The sequence below is a fragment of the Neofelis nebulosa genome, chromosome 7, assembly GCF_028018385.1.
Source record: "Neofelis nebulosa isolate mNeoNeb1 chromosome 7, mNeoNeb1.pri, whole genome shotgun sequence".
Classification (NCBI taxonomy): Eukaryota; Metazoa; Chordata; class Mammalia; order Carnivora; family Felidae; genus Neofelis; species Neofelis nebulosa.
This window is the reverse complement of record NC_080788.1, coordinates 72790237-72813050: the sequence shown is the minus strand read 5'-3', so window position 1 is coordinate 72813050 and position 22814 is coordinate 72790237. Positions and strand designations below refer to the sequence as shown.

Genomic DNA, 22814 nt, shown 5'->3' with positions numbered 1-22814 from the left:
TGAAAAATACTTTCTTACAAATTGTCAGAGGTAGATGAGGGTGGTGTTTTTGTTAGTTTCAAAGAATCAGTTTAGGGGCGCCTGGGTGGCGCAGTCGGTTAAGCGTCCGACTTCAGCCAGGTCACGATCTCGCGGTCCGTGAGTTCGAGCCCCGCGTCAGGCTCTGGGCTGATGGCTCAGAGCCTGGAGCCTGTTTCCGATTCTGTGTCTCCCTCTCTCTCTGCCCCTCCCCCGTTCATGCTCTGTCTCTCTCTGTCCCAAAAATAAATAAAAAACGTTGAAAAAAAAAATTAAAAAAAAAAAAAAAAAAGAATCAGTTTATATATGGTCTGGGCATATGGGGACATGTCCAGTGTTTTGTTTGAATATGTATGCCAGATAGAGAAGTAAGGATCCATTGACTGCTCAATGAGGAAATTGAACTTAATTAGCATTTCCATGCTCTCTTCATTTTGTCCCTGTCACATACTTGTCATTTGGCTTTGCTTTGTAGGGGATTACAACAAATTTATTTATTTATTTTTTTTTTAAGATCCCTAATTCTCCCTTGAGTAAACCAACTAATACAAAACAGGATACAGTGAGCATACGTAAACGAATTAATAATATGCACTCCAGACACCTGTGTTGTTAGCTCAATCGGTTGAGCATTCGACTCTTGATCTCCACTCAGGTCATGACCTCATGGTTCATGGGATTGAGCCCTGTGTGATGCTCTTTGCTGACCGCTTAAACTTAAAAAAAAAATCCTCTCCTTGAAGGACATTTTAAGAATTTGTGTTAGGAGGTAAAAGGTGTTGAAGACTTGCAGACTGGGCATGGTGGTAACACCTTTCTAAAAGACAAGGAGGTTGGAATAATGGTTGGAGAGTGTGTGGGTGTGTGCGTGCACGTGCATGGGCACATACCTTTAGAAAAGCAATATTATTTTGTTGGAGCATGCTGAGAAATAAAATAGGAATATATGTGGATAGGCATAGGTTATGGAAGGTTATGAATGATTTAGACCTGCTGATACAGGAATTAGTTCTTGGAATGATATAATACACAAAAGATATCAGTATCATACTAGCAACAGTTTTCATTAACATTAAAAAAATATTAGTTTTATTTGGTTTCCTGCTTTTAAAATTAGGTATCATATGGAAGTGTATGGTGTATGCTGATACATTGGGCTTGATCTAGTATAAATTTTTCTTTGGTGTTTTTCATCTTAGGATTTCAGTATTCCAATGATTAGTATAATGTTATTAATATATAAGAAAATTAATTAAATTTCTGCTTTGGGAGTAAAAGTAATAGCTTTATTGATTTGGGAATAGCTTTTTTTTCACACATGAAAAACTTTTGAACTGAGTTGATGAGTCATGCTAAGGCAGTTGGGTAAAGGATTATCAAGTCAGCCAGTAAACACCTGTGTAAAGATCTGAGTGTGTATATTTTTTCTGTTTGAGAAATATATGGGCTGCGGTAAGCTAGTCATTAATAGGCCAAAAAGAATTAAGAATGGAAACATAGTTTGGGCCTACATTGTTAAAAGTGTTTGAATGCCATATTAAAATTGTGTGAGTATTCTTTGTGCATCATCAGTATGGCTATTTCATTTGTCCTTTGTGATTTCTTCATATTTTTATGTCTATTTATGTTTGAACACATGTTTTGAAAACCATGATTATTTTCATATTTTGGAAATACTAAAATACAAAAGATGGCAGTTGAGAGATCTGGGCATCTCTTTGCTCCTAAAAATGTGATCATTGGTTGGGTGACTTCAAGGGACAGAGAGAGACCTAATGAGTTTATTTGAAGCAGCTGCCCTTTACTCTCTTAAAAAAAATACTCATGCCCAACTATACCTGTAGGGATTCTTATACATATGGTCTAGATAGATGCTTGAGTGTTGGTGTATTTTTCTTAATGCTTCTCAAGAGATTTTGATGTCAAAGGGTTGAGAATCCTTGATTAAAGAATGAGGAAGTAGTTTTGTTTCTTTGATTCTTACCCTATTTCTTTGTCTATGAATCTCTTTAGAAAAATTCTAATACATTTATATATGTATGTATAATTTCTGGGGTATCCTGGACTCTGGCACAAAAAACTCCTGTTGTAAATTTAGTATATAGAGAATTAACGTGTACAATCCTAACTTCATGACAGTAGTCCTCTAAAGTTTTACTTTTAGTTGTCTTGGTGAGGCAGCAAAACATTGACCATTTCTATCATGCCACTGTAAGTATGTTTGGAAAAGATTTTTTTGAGTGAGGAATTTTGGATGAGTTAAGGTATCAACAGCAAGGAATAGTAAGGAAATTTAGATGTTTGCAGAAATACCTTCAAATTTCTTGCCACTGCTCTTTGATCCTAAAAATTAGTGGCGGTGCCACTGTTGACCTCATTCTTCAGTTTTTCAAGAGGCAAGAGAATACCTTTAATTACTCTGGTGTATTTGCTTGGTATTAATAGAGTGTCAGTGAAAAGTAATATTTTCTTCCATTCTAATCTCAGCCAATGGAAAAAGCCTTATGATGACTGATGGAGCAGCCAGGTAGTAGCTGGTAAAGAGCGGATTCAAGTATAGTACTGAGGTCTATAATGAAAAAATAAATTTAATCAGGCATAGAGAAACTAGTCAGGAAAATTGCATTAGAAAATCTCACTGAGGGGGCGCCTGGGTGGCTCAGTTGATTAAGCGTCCGACTTCTATTCAGGTTATGATCTTGCAGACCATGAGTTTGGGCCCCATGTCAAGCTGCGTTTTGACAGCTCAGAACCTAGAGCCTGCTTCAGATTCTCCCTCTCTCTCAAAACTTAAAATAAGGATTAAAAAAAATTTTTTTTTAAATCACACTGAGAAGTCATTCTGAAGATACTTATTTGGAAAGTTAAGATTTGTATTAATTGTCATAACAACATAGTGGTCCTAAATCAACTATGTTGGATTCTTTATTGAAATAGGTTATTGAGGGGCGCCTGGGTGGCTCAGTCAGTTAAGCGTCCGACTTCGGCTCAGGTCACCATCTCGCGGTATGTGAGTTCGAGCCCCGTGTCGGGCTCTGTGCTGACTGCTCGGAGCCTGGAGCCTGTTTCAGATTCTGTATCTCCCTCTCTCTCTGACCCTCCCCCGTTCATGCTCTCTGTCTCTCTCTGTCTCAAAAATAAATGTTTAAAAAAAAAAAAAAAAAAGAGGTTATTGATAATGGCTCTGAGATGAGCTGAAAGCTCTGAATCTTCCTATGTAAATGGGTTAAATCAGTGTTTATTTAAATCTTTTAGTCATACCTTTAAGAACATAAGATTCACACAAATATTTCAAGACCTAAAATTGGCATTTCTTAATTATCTAGCTTTCTGGGATCTTGAGTTCTACTTATTTTTATGGTAGAGAGGTAGCTGATCTGGAGCCTATAAAAAAAGAACAATTGAAGAATCCAAAGACCTAATATTTAGCAAAGAAATTTTTGACTGAAGTCCTATGTAATCTCAAGTTTCTTATCCCTAATATGGAAATAATCTTACTAATAGAGTTGCTATGAAGACTAATGGAAACATGAAAGACTAGAAATTGCATTATAAATGTGATGATTCGCAAATATCATAACTGTTTACAACCAATCAATAGAATTCCCAGTCTTTAGAGCATGAGGATTCATTCCTGTTAATTATCAAGATCTTCACATTTCTTATATGCAAAGTTGCTGCAAGTTACACTTCTGGATTATCAGAACGAAGGGAATTGTGGATACCCCTCCAATCCTCTTCCCCAGAAAACTAACATCTCTAGCATACTCCAGTTCTCTTCAGGTGTGACAACCGTCTTCTCAACTTTAATGCATATTGAAATGCTTAGTATTTTCTAGTGTTTTCTGGACCTCTTTTTAATGGTTAAAAGATTGCTTTTATAAACGTAATCACACCACCATACTTATAATAATATTAATCTCATCAGTTTTTCATAGATCTCATTTTGTGGGTTATACTTTGTGTTAAGCATGTTTCAGTCCCGCCTGTATTTGTGAATTGGTGGATAGATCTGCAGGCTTGATCAGATTTCAGGTTCTATCTTCTTTTTGTTTCTCACCCCCCGTTCCCCGCCACCCCCCCCCCACATGAGGGAGTATGTTGGGAGTAGTGGGGAAGGAGCCCAGAATAGAGGTATTATGCACTTTAATCATTAACCTGATTTGGCAGAAATTTTAAGAATACAGGAGGCATTGGGTGTTTTATAAGAAGAAACACTTTAGATATCAGGAAATAGGTAATTAACACTTTTGTTAGAATTAGAGTCACTTGGTTTTTATTGTTTTGAGAGCCCTCTCCTACCTGTGTTGTATTTTGTTTGGGGATGTGTGATCAAGACCCAAGGATTGTAAAATACTCTTTATCTTTAAAACTGGAGGGCAATCAAACTTTAAAACTTAAACCAAGTTACTTATATTAGTATTTTGTCTCCTGAGGGAGACAACAGGATCAAATTCTATAGCCTTAATGCTGCCACCTGCACTGCAGTAATATTACTGATTTTAATTCAGGGTGTGGGTGGAAAAATGCAAAACTGTTACCTGTGATCATTTTTTTTTTTTTAACATTTATTTTTGAGAGACAAAGCACCAACGGGGGAGGGGCAGAGAGGGAGACACAGGCTTCAGGCACCGAGCTGTCAGCACAGAGCCCGATGTGGGGCTTGAACTCACGGACTGCGAGATCATGCCCTGAGCTGAAGTCGGACGCTGAACCGACTGAGCCACCCAGGCACCCCTACCTGTGATCATTAAAGCTTACTGTAGTGTGAATGAATTCTTAGTACATTTTTTGCTGTTGGCATAACAGGAATGCTGCTGTTCTTCCAACGTTAACTACATGTATTTTGTTAATATTTTAGCATTTTTACAGTTATCAGATTTTGCATCTTTTTTTTTTTTTTTTTTTTTTTTTGAGAGAGAGTGAGAGCACAAGTCGGGGAAATCAAGAGTTGGATGGTTTACTGAAGTGAGCCACTCAGGCACCCCCAGATTTTTCATCATTAAGATGAAATTATTATTATTATTATTATTATTATTATGTTTTTTTTTCCCAAAAGTTACCTCTTTCATTAGGTAGGTCTGAATATTTGGTCTGTCTTTTGTTCTTAAGACCATTCCTAATTTTATAGGTTTTGGAAGTTTGGGGATGAGTTTTTAACATAAAATTACTGATATATGTGGAACTACCATTTTAGATAGATGTATTAATGTTTGACAGACACTGTCAACTGTTTCATGTATGCTGTAAACTCTATTATACATAGTTTAGAATTACCTAGAAATTCATTAACCAACACATTTTTCTGGTAGGATAGAAGCCCAAAAGTAGCTTTTTGTTTTAGGATGACTATTCGTGGGCTTCTATGTATAAAACAAAGGGAATTACATAAGTCTCGCCTGTGTGCAGAACATACTATTTGTTGATTTTGAAAGCCTGGAAACCTGGGGGTGCCTGGGTGACTCAGTTGAGTAAGCTTCTGACTTCAGGTCATGATCACACAGTCTATGAGTTCAAGCCCCACTCGGAGCCTGGACCCTGCTTCGGATTCTGTGTCTCTCTCCCTCCCTCTCTGCCCTTCCCCCCGTTGCATTTTGTCTCAAAAAAAAAAAAAATCAACATTAAAAAAAAAGTTTTTTTAATCCTGAGAACCTGTAAGATTCTAGCAGAGATCCAGTATTTGTTGTGTCCTGTTGAGAATCATGTTGCTTCTAGGAAAATTGTTGCTAAAGGACTCCTTATGTGAGCAGTTGCTTTGAAATACTTAGAAGTGATTTTTCAAATTCCTTAAGTTTTATTTATTTACATAATCTCTACACCCAACATGGGGCTCGAACTCACAACTCTAGGATCAAGAGTTGCATGCTCTTCCGACTGAGCCAGCCAGATGCCCTGCTTTTTAGTTTCTTAAAATTTATTTTTAATTTTAAGGTTTACATTTGTGTCACAAAGATTTAGTGTTTCCTTAAGTATAAAACTGTATCCATTTTTTGAAAAATTCTGGAATTCTTTAGATTTTCATCAGTTGTAGTCCCACTTTTCTTTCCCTTACAAGATCCCTGATGAAATTATTCTGGAATTACATAGTGGTAATGATTGCAGAAGTTTGTGTGTGGAGGGTGTTTTTTCTATGGTATGTGAATCATATGTTAATATAAATTGGAAAAAAAATTACTCCATTATGGACAGCCAAGTAATTCTTTCTCAGTCATTTCTTCTATAGAAACTTGGGAGCACAGAAAGCAATAAGGGTTTATTAGGTTTGACAATAGGCTACAGTATAAAAGTGAAGACACAATAAACCTAGTAGCAAAAGATATGGTAATAAGTAACTTATCACACATTATGTATGGGCTATGAATAATAATGTAAATAGTGTATAAGTGACTGGACTGTAAAAGTTCTTACATGAGAGCTTTTTCAGAGTGCTAATACTGCTTCATATCTAAATATATTAAGTAAATATGCCATCGCACCATGAATAGAAAGAGGAATGGAGTACATCAACTCACATCAAATACAACACATGGATGACAAGCAGTATGTTATCCAATGAAGAAGCTATTGTAGGAAGCACAATATTATACAGTGAAGACAGTGATGTGGAATTAATATTGGCTGCTATGTGTCCTGCATTTGTATAGGATTGTGCCATAGAAAGACGAGTTGTGTTTCCGAGTTGTGTTTCCCGTTGTGGAGCTCTGAGCTCTCTTCACATTTAAAGATCCCCAGGTAGTTTCACAAAGTGCTATTTTTGAACTTACCTTTGATACTAAGTATCAAAGGTTTTGAGGCAGATAGAGTAAAGGTACAGTGGTAAATATCCCTGGTTGTATTTGGAGAAATAGCCTGGTATAATGGGAAAGAGTGGTTGTTGTAAAAGCCTTTTATGGTCTATTAGGGAGTTGTGTCTTGCAGGTAGAGAGGTCTTAGAAACTGCTTCATGGATAGAAAAGAGAAAGTGGAGGGAAAAAAAAGATGTATTAAGTAGTTAACATTGTAAATGTTGGAATGGAGAAGGATGTACAGGAATTTCTGGGGTAGACTGGTCTTGGTATAATTTATTGAGTTTAAAGTTAAATGTTTTGTAGGGAGAAAAAATGATGTATAGCAGAGATCTTTTATGACTACAGTTATACCATTAAAGGTTACATGAAAGGGATGTTGGAGGGTTTGAGTTGTTTGAATTTTGGGGAACAATTTTACTGTTAATACTTATGTTAGAGCTCTTTTTTAGGAACGTATCCTGGTAGACTGTAGAACAGCATTTGAGGTGAAGTACAGTTGTTAGGGGAGTTTCCTTTGAAATGCAAGACCGGTGAAAGCAGCTAACAATCATATTAAACTAATATTTGCCCCTTTTTTGTTCTAAGCACCCAGTTTTAGGTTTTGGTTAGTAAGTTAAAAGAAATACTGACTACAGGAGCACCCAGATGGCTCAGTAGGTTAAGCGGCAACTCCGCTCAAGTCATTATCTCCTGGTCTATGGGTACAAGCCCAGATTGGGCCCTGTGCTGACAGCTCAGCCTGGAGCCTGCTTCAGATTCTGTGCCTTTGTCCCTCTCTGCACCTCCTCTGCTGCTGCTCTGGGGTCTCTGTCTCTCTCAAAAATAAATCAACATTTAAAAAAAAGAAATACTACAAATTAAAGGATACTTCCACCCCCCATGTTCTTGGTATTAGTGGGGCTGTCATCCTGCCTCCCTCCCTTCCATTTTTCTGATATTCCTGAGTAACACTAGACCTGAAGGAAGAACTCCTGAAATATTTTAGGTTTTGAAGAACTGATTTAGACCATCTGCTTGGAAAGGCATGTGATTGAGAGATAAGAGGGTTCTTAGCTACTTGGAAAAGCTAAGGGACACCTCTGTAGATGTGATTTTAAGCATAAGGTGAAATTTTGCATTTGCTAAGAGCCCTTCTGTTGGTTTTATCTTTTGCATGGAAACCTCATTGCCAGGAAGATTTTAGTTGAGGACATCAATTAGTACAAGTATACTCTCAACATAAACCTGCTATTACTGACTTAAAATTTTGACAGTATATTCTTTATTTCACTTCACTTTCATTTCGGGTTGTTGATGTTTATTGTGTCTTGGACTCTTACTAACTAGGTGGGAGGTATTTCTTTTGCAGGGGAAGCATTTGACTTGGTCAGAGAATCTGCTATATGGCTCTGAATTAAGTGGTGTTCTGGTTATGACCTCTAATGCAAAATTAGCCACTGCTGTTTTAGGATTCTACTTCATGATATTCTTAATCCAGGTAGATTTTGTCAAGCTCCTTGACATCAGTTTTTTTTTCTTTTTTAAAATGTGGCTTTATTGAGACAGATGTATAATATATAACATTATAAAATTCATTTTAACGTGTATAATTCAATTTAGTATATTTAGAGTTGTGCAGTCACGATCATGATTTAATTTTAGAACATTGCATCACCCCAAAAATAAGCACCTTACTTATTATCAGTCATATCTATTCTATCCCTAGGCCTGCCAACTACTAATCCATTTTCTATCTATAGATTTGCCTATTCTGCACATTTCATATCAATAGATTCATATAATATTTGTCTTTTATGGCTGGTTTCTTATACTTTATACTTCATAATTCATCTATATTTTACCATTTGTTAGTACATCATTCCTTTTTATATTCCATTTTTATGGGTGATAACCACATTTGGTTTACCCATTCATCAGTTGCTGAATAATTTGATATGTTTCTACATTTTGAATAATGCTTTTGTGGACATTTGTATGTACATTTTTGCATAGACATGTGTTTTCATCTGTCTTGGGTATATACTAAGAGTAGAATTGCTGGCTGTGATGGTATTTCATTTTTAACCTTTTGAGGAACCTGCCATACTATCTTTTCAAAGCAGCTGTACCATTTTGCATTCCTGTCAGCCATGTATAAAGGTTGCACTTTTCACATCCTTGCCAACACTTACTTTATTACCTGTCCTTGTTATTTAACTATAGTAGTTCAAGTTTGAATAATGTTATCCCGTTGTGGTTTTGATTTGCATTTTCTTAAAAAACTAATGACGTTGAGGGGCACCTGGCTGGCTTGGTCAAAAGAAAGAGCACACGACTATTGATCTCAGGTTGTGAGTCCATGCCTCACATTAGATGTAGTGTTTACTAAAAAAAAAAATAAAAAATTATGGTGAGTAATCATGGGCTTATTGGATATCTATTTTTAGAAAAATGTATTCAGATCTTTTGCTTATTTTTATATTGAGTTTACTGAGTTGTAAGGCTTCGTATATTAAAGATACAAGTCTTGATACAACATCCAATACTGACATTTTTGATATTTATTACTTTTTTTATAGTTTCACGATTCTGCTTTGTGATCACAGGAGATGTGTTAACTACGGTTTTATACAAAGAACCTTTAGGTTTATTTAGTTTGAGATAGAGCAGGAGAGGGACAGGAAGAGAGGGAGGTGTAGAGTATCCCAAACAGTCCCTGTGCTGTCAGCGCAGAGCCCAACACAGGGCTCGATCTCAAAAACGGTGAGATCGTGACCTGAGCTGAAATCAAGAGTCACTCTGGTACCCCACAAATGAATTTTGAGCAGTGTTTCAATATGAGAATTGTAATGACTGAGGACTGCTCTTCAGGCAGGAAGTTAGAGAACCCAGACTGCAGTTTTGAAATAAAGCTACAAGGAATTTGAAGGAATATCCCGGAAATCAGTCTTTCAGGGAAAGAAAGAGAGGGTACCCGTTGATACATAGGATAAGATGATAATTTAATCTCCTCTTAAAGACTGTAATCCCAGGAAAAAGAGGAAAAGGTCCACCAAATATAGTTTGACTTAATCAGGCAGATCAACTTTTTTCCCAGGACTTTATTACTTTATAGTAATAAATGTGTTACTATTGTGAGATTGATGGGGCTTAAGAAGGGAAATAGGTTAATATTGTAAAAAACATATATAATTGCAAGACAAAGTTACCACTGGAATTTTTTTGCGGGTGAATTCCTTAACAGCAGGTATGACCTGATGGTCTCATCACATCCCATTATAGGCACAGGATCTGATATTTATTTTGGGGTAGATTATTTAGCTTTTCCAATAGTTTTCATACAGCTGGGGGAAAAGCAGATTAGTGCTTTTGGCTTTCCAGCTATAAAGATAGGTTTGATTTGTTACGTGCTGATAGTGTGATTTGTGACAAATCTTTCCTAGAGTCTAGTTTAGGAGAGGCATTGTTGTGTTCACCAGGGATACTATAGTGGAAAATAAATCGTCTCAGAGAAGGTAGGTTGAACACATAAAAGCATGTTAAGGCATCTTTAGCTTTTATGAAATGAGATGAGAAGGCAGTGGGGAGAGTTGAACTGAGGAGTGAGAGGATCTTATTTGTATTGTAACAGGATTAGTCTGATTATAGATAATAAGTGGCTGATAGAATTATCTAGATAAACAATCATTTGGGAAAGGACCCTGGGAGGTAGACTTGGAAATGGTAAGTAGTAGTTGAATTTTGAAGTTAATAAAGACCAATTCACTTACACATCACTGTGAAGGCTAAGAGAGGAATCAGATGTCACCAAAGTTTGGCCTGCACAACTAGCGACTTGGAATTTGCAGAAATCGTGATAGAAGAACATAGTGCAAAACTAGGTTGAGGAGTGACTATCACAGATTGGCCAGTGACATGTTTATTAGACATGTTTATTATTGAGAGATGTTATATAGGCAGTTGTTTATGTGGAGACATAGTAGTTGTCTGCTCGTAGGTCACAAAACCACAATACTGGGTGAGTAGAGACAGAAAATAGAGATCATTAGAGCACTGCAACTATTAAAAACTAGGGAGATGAGGAGTGAGTACAAGTGATTGAAAAATGCCATAGGGGCGCCTGGGTGGCGCAGTCGGTTAAGCGTCCGACTTCAACCAGGTCACGATCTCGCGGTCCGTGAGTTCGAGCCCCGCGTCAGGCTCTGGGTTGATGGCTCGGAGCCTGGAGCCTGTTTCCGATTCTGTGTCTCCCTCTCTCTCTGCCCTTTCCCCGTTCATGCTCTGTCTCTCTCTCTGTCCCAAAAATAAATAAAAAACGTTGAAAAAAAAAAATTTAAAAAAATAAAAAAAATAAAAAAAAAATAAAAAAAAAAAGAAAAATGCCATAAAAAAAAGCTGGGGCATCTGGGTGGCTCAGTTGGTTAAGTGTCCCGACTGCAGCTCAGGTCATGATCTTGGGGTTTGTGGGTTCGAGCCCCACGTTGGGCTCTGTGCTGACAGCTCGGAGCCTGGAGCCTGCTTCGGATTCTGTGTCTCCGTCTCTGCCTCTCCCCCACTTGTGCTCTGTCTCTATCAAAAATAAAGAAAATGTAAAAAAAGAAAAAAATTTTAAAAAGCTGGACAAAAACCAGAAGCATGAAGTGTCCCAGCTGTGTGAATATGTATTAAAAGAGTAGAAGGATGAACTACAAATGTTAAGTAATATGAAGATTGAGAAATGCGGGGATCATTGGTGACTTGACAAGGGTAGGTTTGGGTAATGGTAGGGGCAGAAATTTTACAAAGAGGTCCGAGAATGGAAAGAAATTGAAGACCTCAATAGGATACCTTTTTATATATAGCAGAATTTACTCTTTCAGTGTATAATTTTTAACAAACATAGTATATTCAAGTTACAGTATCTACCAGGATATCAAGATACAGATAGGTCATGCTTCTCACAAATTCACCATGAAACTCCTTTTCTAGTCAGTTTCTCCACCCTATTCCTAGCAACCACAAGTCTGTTCTCAGACAACTCCTTAAAGGAAATTTCATTGTAAGCAAAAGAAGTGTACCCTTTGACCTGGATGTAAATTGAGAATATAGGAATGAGTGGTCTTACATGTTCTTAACATACAGTTTATAAACAATATTTGTCATAAATACTGTTTTTGTAATTTCAGCTTTATTAAAAAAAAATTTGACAACACCTACAGTTTATTATCTTTGGGAAAGACCCAAAGTGATATGTGGGGAAGTATATGTGTTAACATTATGACAAATGAATAATGTTGTAATTTTGGTGGAAATTGTGTCAATTAAAGATGGTCACCTGGATATAAAGCTTCATAATCAGAAGCAAAGACAGATTAAAATTTTTTTTCTTAACATAGTCTTGGATCCGGTACTGTTTCTGAAAGGATTGATCAAAGCAACCTACATATTGCTCAGATTATTTTTCATTTAGAAAGTTTTGAGATGAATTTTCAAATTGTCTTTCCTGGAAACCTCTGGTTTTGTGTTAACAGCTTTCCAAATGAATTTGTCAAGACAAATCACTGTAATTTTAAGATGCAACTTTTTACTTTTTTTAATATATAAAACTGGATGCATCCTGAAATGAGTATGTGCAATTAATTTTTTTCCTTCTCTTTGAGAGATGCAAATAAATCAGTCAAGCAATTTTTAATCAAATGTATCTTTGAATTTACAAAAATACTCATAAGTGTTAAACCAACAATTCTTTGTGAAAGAAGGTTGTAGAGCCAGTTGTTCATTGACAACTTTGGTTCTACGTATACAGGGGCTGTCTATGTATATGTCTATATTGTAAGCAGGAATGCATGTGGTGGTCTCAACCTTGATCATTGTTCTTTGGGTAGTGTTCTTTAAAAAAAAAAGGTAGTTAGGTAATCTTTGTTTTCCTTTAATTACAAAATAGTTTTTTTTGTTTTTTTTTTAAGTTTTTAACGTTTATTTATTTTGAGAGAGCGCGCATACCTGCGTGAGCAGGGGAAGGACAGAGAGGAGAATCCCAAGCAGGCTGATAGTGTCAGTGGGGAACCTGTTTGGGGATTGATCCCTTGGGGCTTGATTCCAGGACTATGAGATCATGACCTGAGTACAAATCAAGAGTTGGACCCTTAACCCACTGAGCCACCCAGCCATTATATATGAAATGATCCTGTGCAGCATACTGGTTTGTCCTTCAGTCCCTTTACCATTCATATGAGTAGGGCTTGCTGTTTTTCCACTGTCCTACAAATCTGTATCCTTAATGGGCGCAACATGAAGAAAGTTAAGGAATACAAAGTACAACCATGCAAATTTATATTGGTAATTGGCACTCTAAACATAAATTGTATTAGGGAAACAAATTTAACAGTTGCATTCACTTCAGTCCTTCTCTGAAGAAGACTCAACTAAGGCAGCATATTTGTGGAGAAACTACTTGCTACTAAGGTTTAGAAATTGTCTCTTACTGGGCCTCCTGGGTGGCTCAGTTGGGTAAGCATCTGACTCTTGACTTTGGCTCAGGTAATGTTCTCACAGTTCGTTAGTTCAAGCCCCACATTAGGCTCTACACTGACAGTGCAGAAGAGCCTGCTTGAGATTTCATTCTCTCTCTCTCTCTCTCAAAATAAATACACATAAAAATGATTGTAAAATTATCTTACTTTAGAAATAAAACAAGTTATAAAAATTTAGCTAGTTGATTTATTTTTAGGCACAAAAGCAAGCATTCTTACAACATGAAAGGTTTTTTGGGATCTGTTTTTGGTATGACAGTTTCATATTTACATTTTAATGTAAATCTTAATTAAACACGTTACAGAGACATTTTTAAGCCCCCCCATTTCTTACATAAAGCAAAGTCAGTGGCATACTCATGTATTTATTTAAGTTTGTTTATTCTTGAGAGAGAGGGAGAGAGAAAGAGAATCCCTTGCAGGCTCCGCACTGTTAGCACAGGGCTCGAACCCACCAACTGTTGAAATCATGACATAAGCTGAAGTCCAATGCTTAACCAGCTAAGCCACCCAGGCGCCGTATCAGTAGCCTACTCATAAGTCTTTGAGATTTAAATAAATATATACTATTGAAATTACATTAGAATGAACTTAAAAAAGTTTTTTTTTCCTAAATTCTTAAATTCTAGTTGGTTAAACACAGTGTAATACTGGTTTCCGGAGTAAAATTTAGTAATTCATTACTTACATATAACATCCAGTGCTCGTGGGGCGCCTGGGTGGCGCAGCCGGTTAAGCGTCCGACTTCAGCCAGGTCACGATCTCGCGGTCCATGAGTTCAAGCCCCGCGTCAGGCCCTGGGCTGATGGCTCGGAGCCTGGAGCCTGTTTCCGATTCTGTGTCTCCCTCTCTCTCTGCCCCTCCCCCGTTCATGCTCTGTCTCTCTCTGTCCCAAAAATAAATAAACGTTAAAAAAAATTTTTTTTAATAAAAAAAAAAGTCAGACACTTAACTGAGTGCTCACACCAAGACACCCCAGATTTTTTGATGGCTGAGTAATATTCCAGTGTGTATGTGTACCACATTTTTATTGATTCATCAGTCATTGGACACTTGGGCTCTTTCCATAGTTTGGCTATTGTTGATAATGCTACTATAAACATCAGGGTGCATGTACCCCTTCGAATTTGTATTTTTGCATTCTTTGGAAAAATATGTATTAGTGCAATTGCTGAATTTTAAGGTATTTCTATTTTTAACTTTTTGAGGAACGTCCTTACTGGTTTCTAGAGTGGCTGCACCAGTTTGCATTTCCACCAGCAGTGTAAAAGGGTTCCCCATTTTCCACATCTTCACCAACATCTTTCGTTTCCTGTGTAGTTAATTTTAGCCATTCTGACAGGTGTGAGTTTGTACCTCATTGTGGTTTTGATTTGTATTTCCCTGATGATGGGTGATGTTGAATATCTTTTCATGTGTTTGTTAGCCATTAGGATGTGGAGTAAAAATTTTGGTTTTTAGTTATTTGTGTACATGTTAAAATGAATTTTATACTAGTGTTTAATTGTGCATTTAAGGTAGCTTGATTATGTTAATTCTAGCACATTAAAAATGAATAACATGATTTTATTTTATTTATTTATTTATTTTTTAATAACATGATTTTAAAAGTCTGAGGGGTTGCATTATCTGTAGTCAAGTGAAAAAGTTTTGGTAGTCTTTTTTTTTTTAATTTTTTTTTTCAACGTTTTTTATTTATTTTTGGGACAGAGAGAGACAGAGCATGAACGGGGGAGGGGCAGAGAGAGAGGGAGACACAGAATCGGAAACAGGCTCCAGGCTCCGAGCCATCAGCCCAGAGCCTGACGCGGGGCTCAAACTCACGGACCGCGAGATCGTGACCTGGCTGAAGTCGGACGCTTAACCGACTGCGCCACCCAGGCGCCCCAAAGTTTTGGTAGTCTTAAAGATAATGGAAAATAGTTAATCTAAATCATTCAAATATGTTTTCATAGAAGCTCTTTTTTTTTTTAATTTTTTTTTTTTAACGTTTATTTTTGAGACAGAGAGCATGAACGGGGGAGGGGCAGAGAGAGAGGGAGACACAGAATCGGAAGCAGGCTCCAGTTTCTGAGCCATCAGCCCAGAGCCCGACGCGGGGCTCGAACTCACGGACCTTGAGATCATGACCTGAGCCGAAGTCGGACTCTCAACCGACTGAGCCACCCAGGCGCCCCCATAGAAGCTTTTATAAAAAGTGGGAAACAGAGGTGCCTGGATGGCTTAGTTGGTTAAGTGTCCAACTTAGACTCACTCAGGTCATGATCTTATGGTTCATGAGTTTGAGCCCTGGGTAGGTCTCTGCTGACATCTTGGAACCTGCTTCAGATTCTGTGTTTCCCTCTCTATCTGACCCTCCCCTGCTTGCTTGGGTGCTCTCAAAGTAAAACATTTAAAAATTTTTAAGAAAAAAAGTGAGAAAGAAATATTCTTTTCTAATTCTCAAAGATACCAATTGCTGAAGGCTTTGGTTCTTGAATAGTTCTTAAGATTCTGGTATTCATTAGTATCAGTCGTCTTGTGTAGTGCAACGCTTAGCTTCAGTCTACACAATCCAAAGATAAAGTAAAATTTGTAAAGTCCTTTTCTACAAAACCATACAGAATGTAATGTAAGGTGTGTATTCTGAAGGTTTACCCTGGATAAATCGTTGGGAAACCTGTAGTTAAAGTTGTAGATTGTCATAGGAGAATACACTAACAAGAATCAAACTCAGGACAGTTAATAGGTCTTCACTTAGGGCTTTAGTTTAAAAAAAACTAAGTGAATTGTTAGTGTGCTAGTTTCTGTGTAGAGTCATTGTGGGTACAGAGTTTGAGGTATCTGTCATCGAATAGTAATTACTGGAACTAGGATGGAAAAAATCTGCTCTTTTGGCTCTTAAACTCTATACATATTTGCTATTGTGTCACATTGATTTCCATGGTTTCATCTAGATCTATCCAATAGATTACTTCTATTTATTCATCAGGATTTTGTTCCTGTCACTTTCTTAAGATCATGCCTTTTGTATAACATGGATTGTACATAATTTCCCCTGTATTTCTCTAAATTAAAGCACGTTTTCAGGTGTCTGGCTAGCTCATTCAGTGGAGCGTTATGACTCTTGGGCTCATGATTTTGAGCTCCATGTGTGGTGTAGATTACCTAAAAAAATTTTTTTTTTAGTGAATTAGAGCACATTTCTTAGAAATGAGCAGTCGTTTTAGATTTGGTCCTGATTAGCTTAAATAGAATGGAAGATTCCTCTTGTTTCTGCCTCAGTGATTTTTCACCTTATTGGGAATAGGTACATTTGTAGAATTTTAGCAGTTTCAGAGATGCTTACACATTCCAAAGCCCAAACAACATGGTAGCCTATAAAATCAATCCTAGGAAAATCAAAGGTAAGCAGGAAGAAACACCATCTTGAAATCCCATTATAGATCATAATGAAGCAGAAGAAAATACCTAACACTTGAATGACTTTTTTAACATATTTGTGGGCCTAAGCTATCTGGCAGTTATTTCCAGAATTGATAATTTGATAATTAATATTAACCTAAACCATCATTTTTAATCTATCTAAATTTTTAAGACCTGAAGGCAGGTATGGTACATTAAACAAATAAATTCAGGAGAATATAGATATTTACTAATATATATTCTAGTTGTTTCTGCTTTGGTAGTGATTGAAATTTAATACTATTAATCAGGGTTTTTGAGACCCAAAGATCACTTTTACATGTAGACATTTAATAAGCTTGACTCTGTAAACTTTATTTATTTAAGATTTTTAGGGGCGCCTGGGTGGCTCAGTCAGTTAATCGTCCGACTTCAGCTCGGGTCATGATCTCACGGTCCGTGAGTTCGAGCCCCGTGTCGGGCTCTGTGCTGACGGCTCAGAGCCTGGAGCCTGCTTCGGATTCTGTGTCTCCCTCTCTCTCTGCCCCTCCCCTCCTCATGCTCTGTCTTTCTCTGTCTCAAAGATAAATAAAAACATGAAAAAAAAAATTTTTTTTTTAAAAAAAAAGATTTTTATTTTTAAGTAATCTCTACATCCAACGTGGGCTTGAACTTAACCCCAAAATCAAGAGTCACACGCTAGACTAAGCCAGCCAGGCGCCTCTATAAACTTTTATTTTTATTTTATTTCTTTAAAGTTTATTTATTTTGAAAGAGCAAGAGCGAGCAGGAGAGGGGCAGAGAGAGAGAAAATCCCAAACAGACTCCGTGCTGCCAGCACAGAGCTGGCTGGACCTGGGGCCATGCATGACCTGAGCCATGACCTGAGCCAAAACCAAAAGTCTGACGCTTAACCAACTGAGCCACCCAGGCACCTCTGTAAACTTCTAAAGTTTATTTATTTATTTTTGAGAGAGTAGGGAAGGCGGAAGAGAGAGAATCCCAGCCTAGAGCCCAATCCAGGGCTTGAACTCATGAAAGGAGATGATGGATGACCTGTGCCCAAATCAAGAGTCAAGACATTTAACTAACTGAGCCACCCAGGCATCCCTAAACTTTTATTTTTAATAAATGACTTGTTAGGCGTATGTTTTGCTTAGAGATTAGGACAGAGTTCCTTTGTCTTATCTGTTCAGATAATTAGCTGGCTCATGTGTGATCAGAAGTGATTTAGGGTTGTTGTTTTTTTTTTTACGGTATTTTAATTACCTTTTTATTCTGGCTAGATTTTATACCAACACTTAATGTCCAGATTGCTGGTTTATGGGGCAGTCATAACCCGTTTAGGGTTTCTAGTGCTTTTTCCTTTGGTAATAGTGAAATTTGTGTGAAGGCTTTTTAAGGACTTGGGCTTTTATCAATTATCAGTAGGGGATCAGCACATGATGTTCATCTTAATAAGGTTTTCTTGTGGGGAAAATGGTTACTTAAATTTGTAGCTGGTTTTTGAAGGTGTCATACTCAGCTTTGTATTTCCTATCCCTTTGACCTTGAGGGTTATAGTAGGTATGGTTTTCTCCTCATGTTTTCAGTCATACACTTTGAGATTTTACAAGGAAGGTCTACTTAAACTGCTTCCTTAGAGTTTTTCAAGAGTTCATTTTTGTTTGAGTAGCAGTTAAGTTCCATGGCACTAAAAGCCATTCAGCACTAACAGTTTATCTTCCAAAATACACTTTTGTTCTGAAAATTGGAGCATTTGACTTGAAAACTGCATTTCTTGCCTTATTTTCATTATGACGATTTACCTGCGCTGAGCAAAAATTGTGTATTTCCAGTGAGGTGAAGTATAAGGAATGTGAACTGGCAAGGTCATTGGTTTGGAGACTTGTGCCAATGGCAGTGAGTGGGTTGGTTAGGAGGGGTAGGTTAGATCTCTAAATCCAACAGGATTGGGCCATGAGTTGTTCCATGCCCAAAGATATGGATTAACTCACCATCATTGACTGAAACTGCTTTTAAAGTATCTTCTTCCTCATTAACAAATTTGTCTACTGAGCAACAACCTCTGTAGAAGCACCAATACCTCCCTACCTTCTAAATCATACATTTTCTTATTTCCTGGAGCTCAAACATAAAAGTGATCCTTAAGGGGTGCCTGAGTGGCTCAATCAGTTGAGCATCCCACTCTTGGTTTCAGCTCAGGTCATGATCCCAGGGTCTTGGGATTGAGCCCTGCACTGGGCTCTGCACTAAGTGTGGAGCCTGCTTAAGATTCTCTCTCCCACTCGTCGTCTTTCACACTCACGTTCTCTCTCGAATAAAAAATTGTTTTTAATAGAGCTTAAAAACAAGAATTATGAGCACTTCAATAACTCTTAACATCATTTTTCACTTGGCAAATCAATAACTGCTGTGTTTCAAGGGTGGTCTTGACTGAAAACTGCTTAAATGAAAATTTAGTTGTGCCCTCACTTGTTTGGCAATGTACATGTGCTCTTTCTTAATTTAGGAAAATGTTCCTGTGATAGCTACTCCTAGGAAAAACTAAAATACTACTATGTTAAAGTATAATGGAAACATTTTATATTAAATTGGGTTGAGGAGAAGAGAATTCTCTGAAAGACCATATAAAATCACTGTTTTCACTACCAGGAGGATTGAAACCTTAGAGATTTCAGAGATTAGCCACTAATGAAGTATATTAGAGGGAGAGTCCACATATATGAATTACATAATTTTAATACATCACATTTGCTCCTTAAAACTTTGGAAGTTAGGCAGAGCAGCACTTGGTGGGTAGTTTTCGTAGAAAACTGGGCCTTGAAATTAAGTTAGTTACTAAAAAGGTGCAGAACTAGAATTATAAGATGTTTTTCCCTACTGCTGTGTCTTACCTTCTTATGCTGCCACAGTATTTTGTAAAAATGACATGGAATGTAGAGATTTTCTAAAACTGATACCCATGGAAGAAGCTTTTTGTTGTGCTTTGAATTTTCTCTTTACAAAATGCAGAGCCATACTTCCCCAGTGGAAGAACCAACTGAGCAACCAGTGTCTGTATTTGAGAGCTGAATGCATGCTGGGCATTGGATTTAGGCACTAGTGAATAGCAAATAAGACAGACAGTATTCTCCATCTTGTTGTAACTATGAGTACATCTTATGTTTAAATGTTGTTAGAATTAATCATGGCTTTTTATACACAGCAAACACATTTGAGTGGCTCTTTGTTTTTATAGTCCTAAACTGGTTAATCTTGGCAGTTTTATGTGGTTCAGTCTGTTATCACAAACTAGTTAGCAGTAATGATTTATCTGTATAATTCTGTGGATAATAAAAATCAGGGATTTAGCTAACAGTAAATATACCACTGTTGGCAGACACCAGTAATTGCAATCCCTTCTTGTGAGAACTTTATTTGGGATTGTTTTTGTTTTTTGAGTTATATATTATGTGTTGTGTTACTATGTATTGTAACACGTATAAAAAGAGATCAGTATAGACTATTCATTATAAAAAGCAGTGCTTTATTGATACTGCCCTAGTACAAAGGAGGCTTTTATGTCCATCCCTTAAGATCAACCAACTATCCTTGGGTATGCATCTTCTTGAAGTAGCTGCAGTATTCAAAGCAGTAAAGAAGAAAGGTTTGAAGTGGACTTTTGAATGAAATTAGCCAAAAGAAACAAATAGACAGTGAATATTATTCTTGTATAAGATCACTGTTGGGTCTTGCTGACTTAATTTTAGTTGTAAAGGAATTCTGTTTTCTTTTTATCCAATAGGATGTATAGTTACCCGGCACGCGTTCCTCCTCCTCCTCCTATTGCTCGGGCTGTGGTTCCCTCAAAACGCCAGCGTGTATCAGGAAACACCTCACGAAGAGGCAAAAGTGGCTTTAATTCTAAGAGTGGACAGCGAGGATCTTCGTCCAAGTCTGGAAAGTGTATGTATTACTGCAGTTTTGTGATTCTGCTATTTTCTTGTGTTGAAATAGGGAAATTAGTGCAGCCAGTAGTCAATTTTTATACAAATAGCTCCGCATTATCAAAACAGTGGAAGAGGAGAAGGTAGTGGTTCAGGGGCCAATTTAGACTGCCTTCTATAAGTTACATAAATTACAAGGCCTTGGTAATTTGAAAAAAGTTGCTAGACTTTAGGGAGCTAACTAAGCATTTATAAATTTATGAAATGTGTAGGTCAGTAAAAACAGTACAAAAAATGCTTTCAAATATAATTGAGGTCTTTAGCGGGCCTACAAAAGTAAGATTCTACTGCTAAGTGAGCAGGCACATTAGATTTAGTTTTTAGCTACCAGCTATAAAACCGAGGGTCCCCACATTACCGGGAGAATATGGTCCTGGCTCCATTTCTCTCCAGTGATCTTCTGTTGGCTACGGCCATATGGTTTAGCTGGGGATGAATTTGGCAACTGGCAGCTTTCTGGTATAGTTGATTCTAATCTAGAGTTTCGTTTGTATTAAAGTGAAAGGCGATGACCTTCAGACCATTAAGAAGGAGTTGACCCAGATAAAGCAAAAAGTGGATTCTCTACTGGAAAGCCTGGAAAAAATTGAGAAAGAACAGAGCAAACAAGGAGGTAAATGGTTTTCCTGCTTGTTGGGTATAAAGTTGGGTTAGCCACCTAAGATAGTTGAAGGTGTATGTTGGAGTAGTGGGATATAAAGCAATTGAATATGAAACTTGGGGAGTTTGAATTGGGAAGGGCATTTGTGTGGGAGGATTTAGGTTTGTGCTGCAGTTCTGTGATCATTAGTGGGGATTGTCTACATCCTGTGGACATTACTTGCCCCTAGACAGACTTGTCCTTCTCATCCCCAGTAGAGATGAAGAATGATAAGTCAGAAGAGGAGCAGAGCAGCAGCTCCCTGAAGAAAGATGAGACTAATGTGAAGATGGAGTCTGAGGGGGGTGCAGATGACTCTGCTGAGGAGGGGGACCTACTGGATGATGATGATAATGAAGATCGGGGGGATGACCAGGTGAAAACCACGGGAAAGGAAAGAAAGAGGTGGTGGAGGGGGGATCAGGGACACATGGAGTGCCTCTAACTCCATCCTATTTGTGTCTGTTTCTCACAGCTGGAGTTGATCAAGGATGATGAAAAAGAGGCTGAGGAAGGAGAGGATGACAGAGACAGCGCCAATGGCGAGGATGACTCTTAAGCACATAGTGGGGTTTAGAAATCTTGTCCCATTATTTCTTTACCTAGGCGCTTGTCTAAGATCAAAATTTTCACCAGATCCTCTCCCCTAGTATCTTCAGCACATGCTCACTGTTCTCCCCATCCTTGTCCTTCCCATGTTCATTAATTCATATTGCCCTGCGCCTAGTCCCATTTTCACTTCCTTTGACGCTCCTAGTAGTTATGTTAAGTCTTACCCTGTAATTTTTGCTTTTAATTTTGATACCTCTTTATGACTTAACAATAAAAAGGATGTGTGGTTTTTATCAACTGTCTCCAAAATAATCTCTTGTTATGCAGGGAGTGCAGTTATTTCCATTCATACATGAGCTCAGTAGTTGCTTCCCTAACTGCAAAGGCAATCGCTTTAGTTGAGTAGCACCTGAGAGAGCTTTGAGTTAGAGGTATGTGTGTTATACCCCACATAAGAGTGCTTATGTGGGGATGTTCAACACAAATGTAACAATGTATTTTTGTGAATGAGAGTTGGCATGTCAAATGCATCCTCTAGAAAAATTAGTGTAATAGTCTTAAGATTTGTTTTCTAAAGTTGATACTGTGGGTTATTTTTGTGAACAGCCTGATGTTTGGGACCCTTTTTTCTCAAAATAAACAAGTCCTTATTAAACCAGGAATTTGGAGAAAAAAAAGAACCTGGTTTTTTATTTTTGTAGTTGATAATTGTTTACTTCCAATTCTTTGTTTCACAGCGGCTTCCACAAAACCCTTAAAATGTACTAAATATATTTTTCTTTGAGTCATAGTCATTATGCATACCAACATACACTACTCAAACGATGTATCATTGGGGTGGGTATTGTGTTAAGGAGACAAGTTACTTAAATTCTTTTGCAGAATGGCTCTTCTTTCCAAATGAAAAGGTTTGGGAACTACATTAAGCCTTTTCATCAATGTTTTGTGGTCC

The 22814-nt window shown here is 37.4% G+C and overlaps 1 protein-coding gene and 1 long non-coding RNA gene across 10 annotated transcripts in view; both read left to right on the top strand.

The window, feature by feature from the left end:
* Positions 1-22155, top strand: part of HNRNPC (heterogeneous nuclear ribonucleoprotein C) — a 56409-nt gene extending 34254 nt beyond the window's left edge. For 7 of the 9 annotated variants that reach the window (XM_058738453.1, XM_058738457.1, XM_058738459.1 and 4 more), the window contains 4 exons: positions 20469-20629; positions 21170-21283; positions 21526-21686; positions 21786-22155. In XM_058738453.1, coding sequence (XP_058594436.1) covers positions 20469-20629; positions 21170-21283; positions 21526-21686; positions 21786-21869 — 520 coding nt within the window. In that variant the 3' untranslated portion in view covers positions 21870-22155. The remainder of the gene's footprint in view (positions 1-20468; positions 20630-21169; positions 21284-21525; positions 21687-21785) is intronic. The other 2 variants (XM_058738460.1, XM_058738458.1) reach the window with 1 other exon arrangement.
* On the top strand, positions 323-10898 carry LOC131516887 (uncharacterized). Its single transcript, XR_009264286.1, has 2 exons — positions 323-2955; positions 3187-10898. It is a non-coding gene; the product is annotated as an uncharacterized LOC131516887 (long non-coding RNA).
* Positions 22156-22814: the final 659 nt, after the last annotated feature.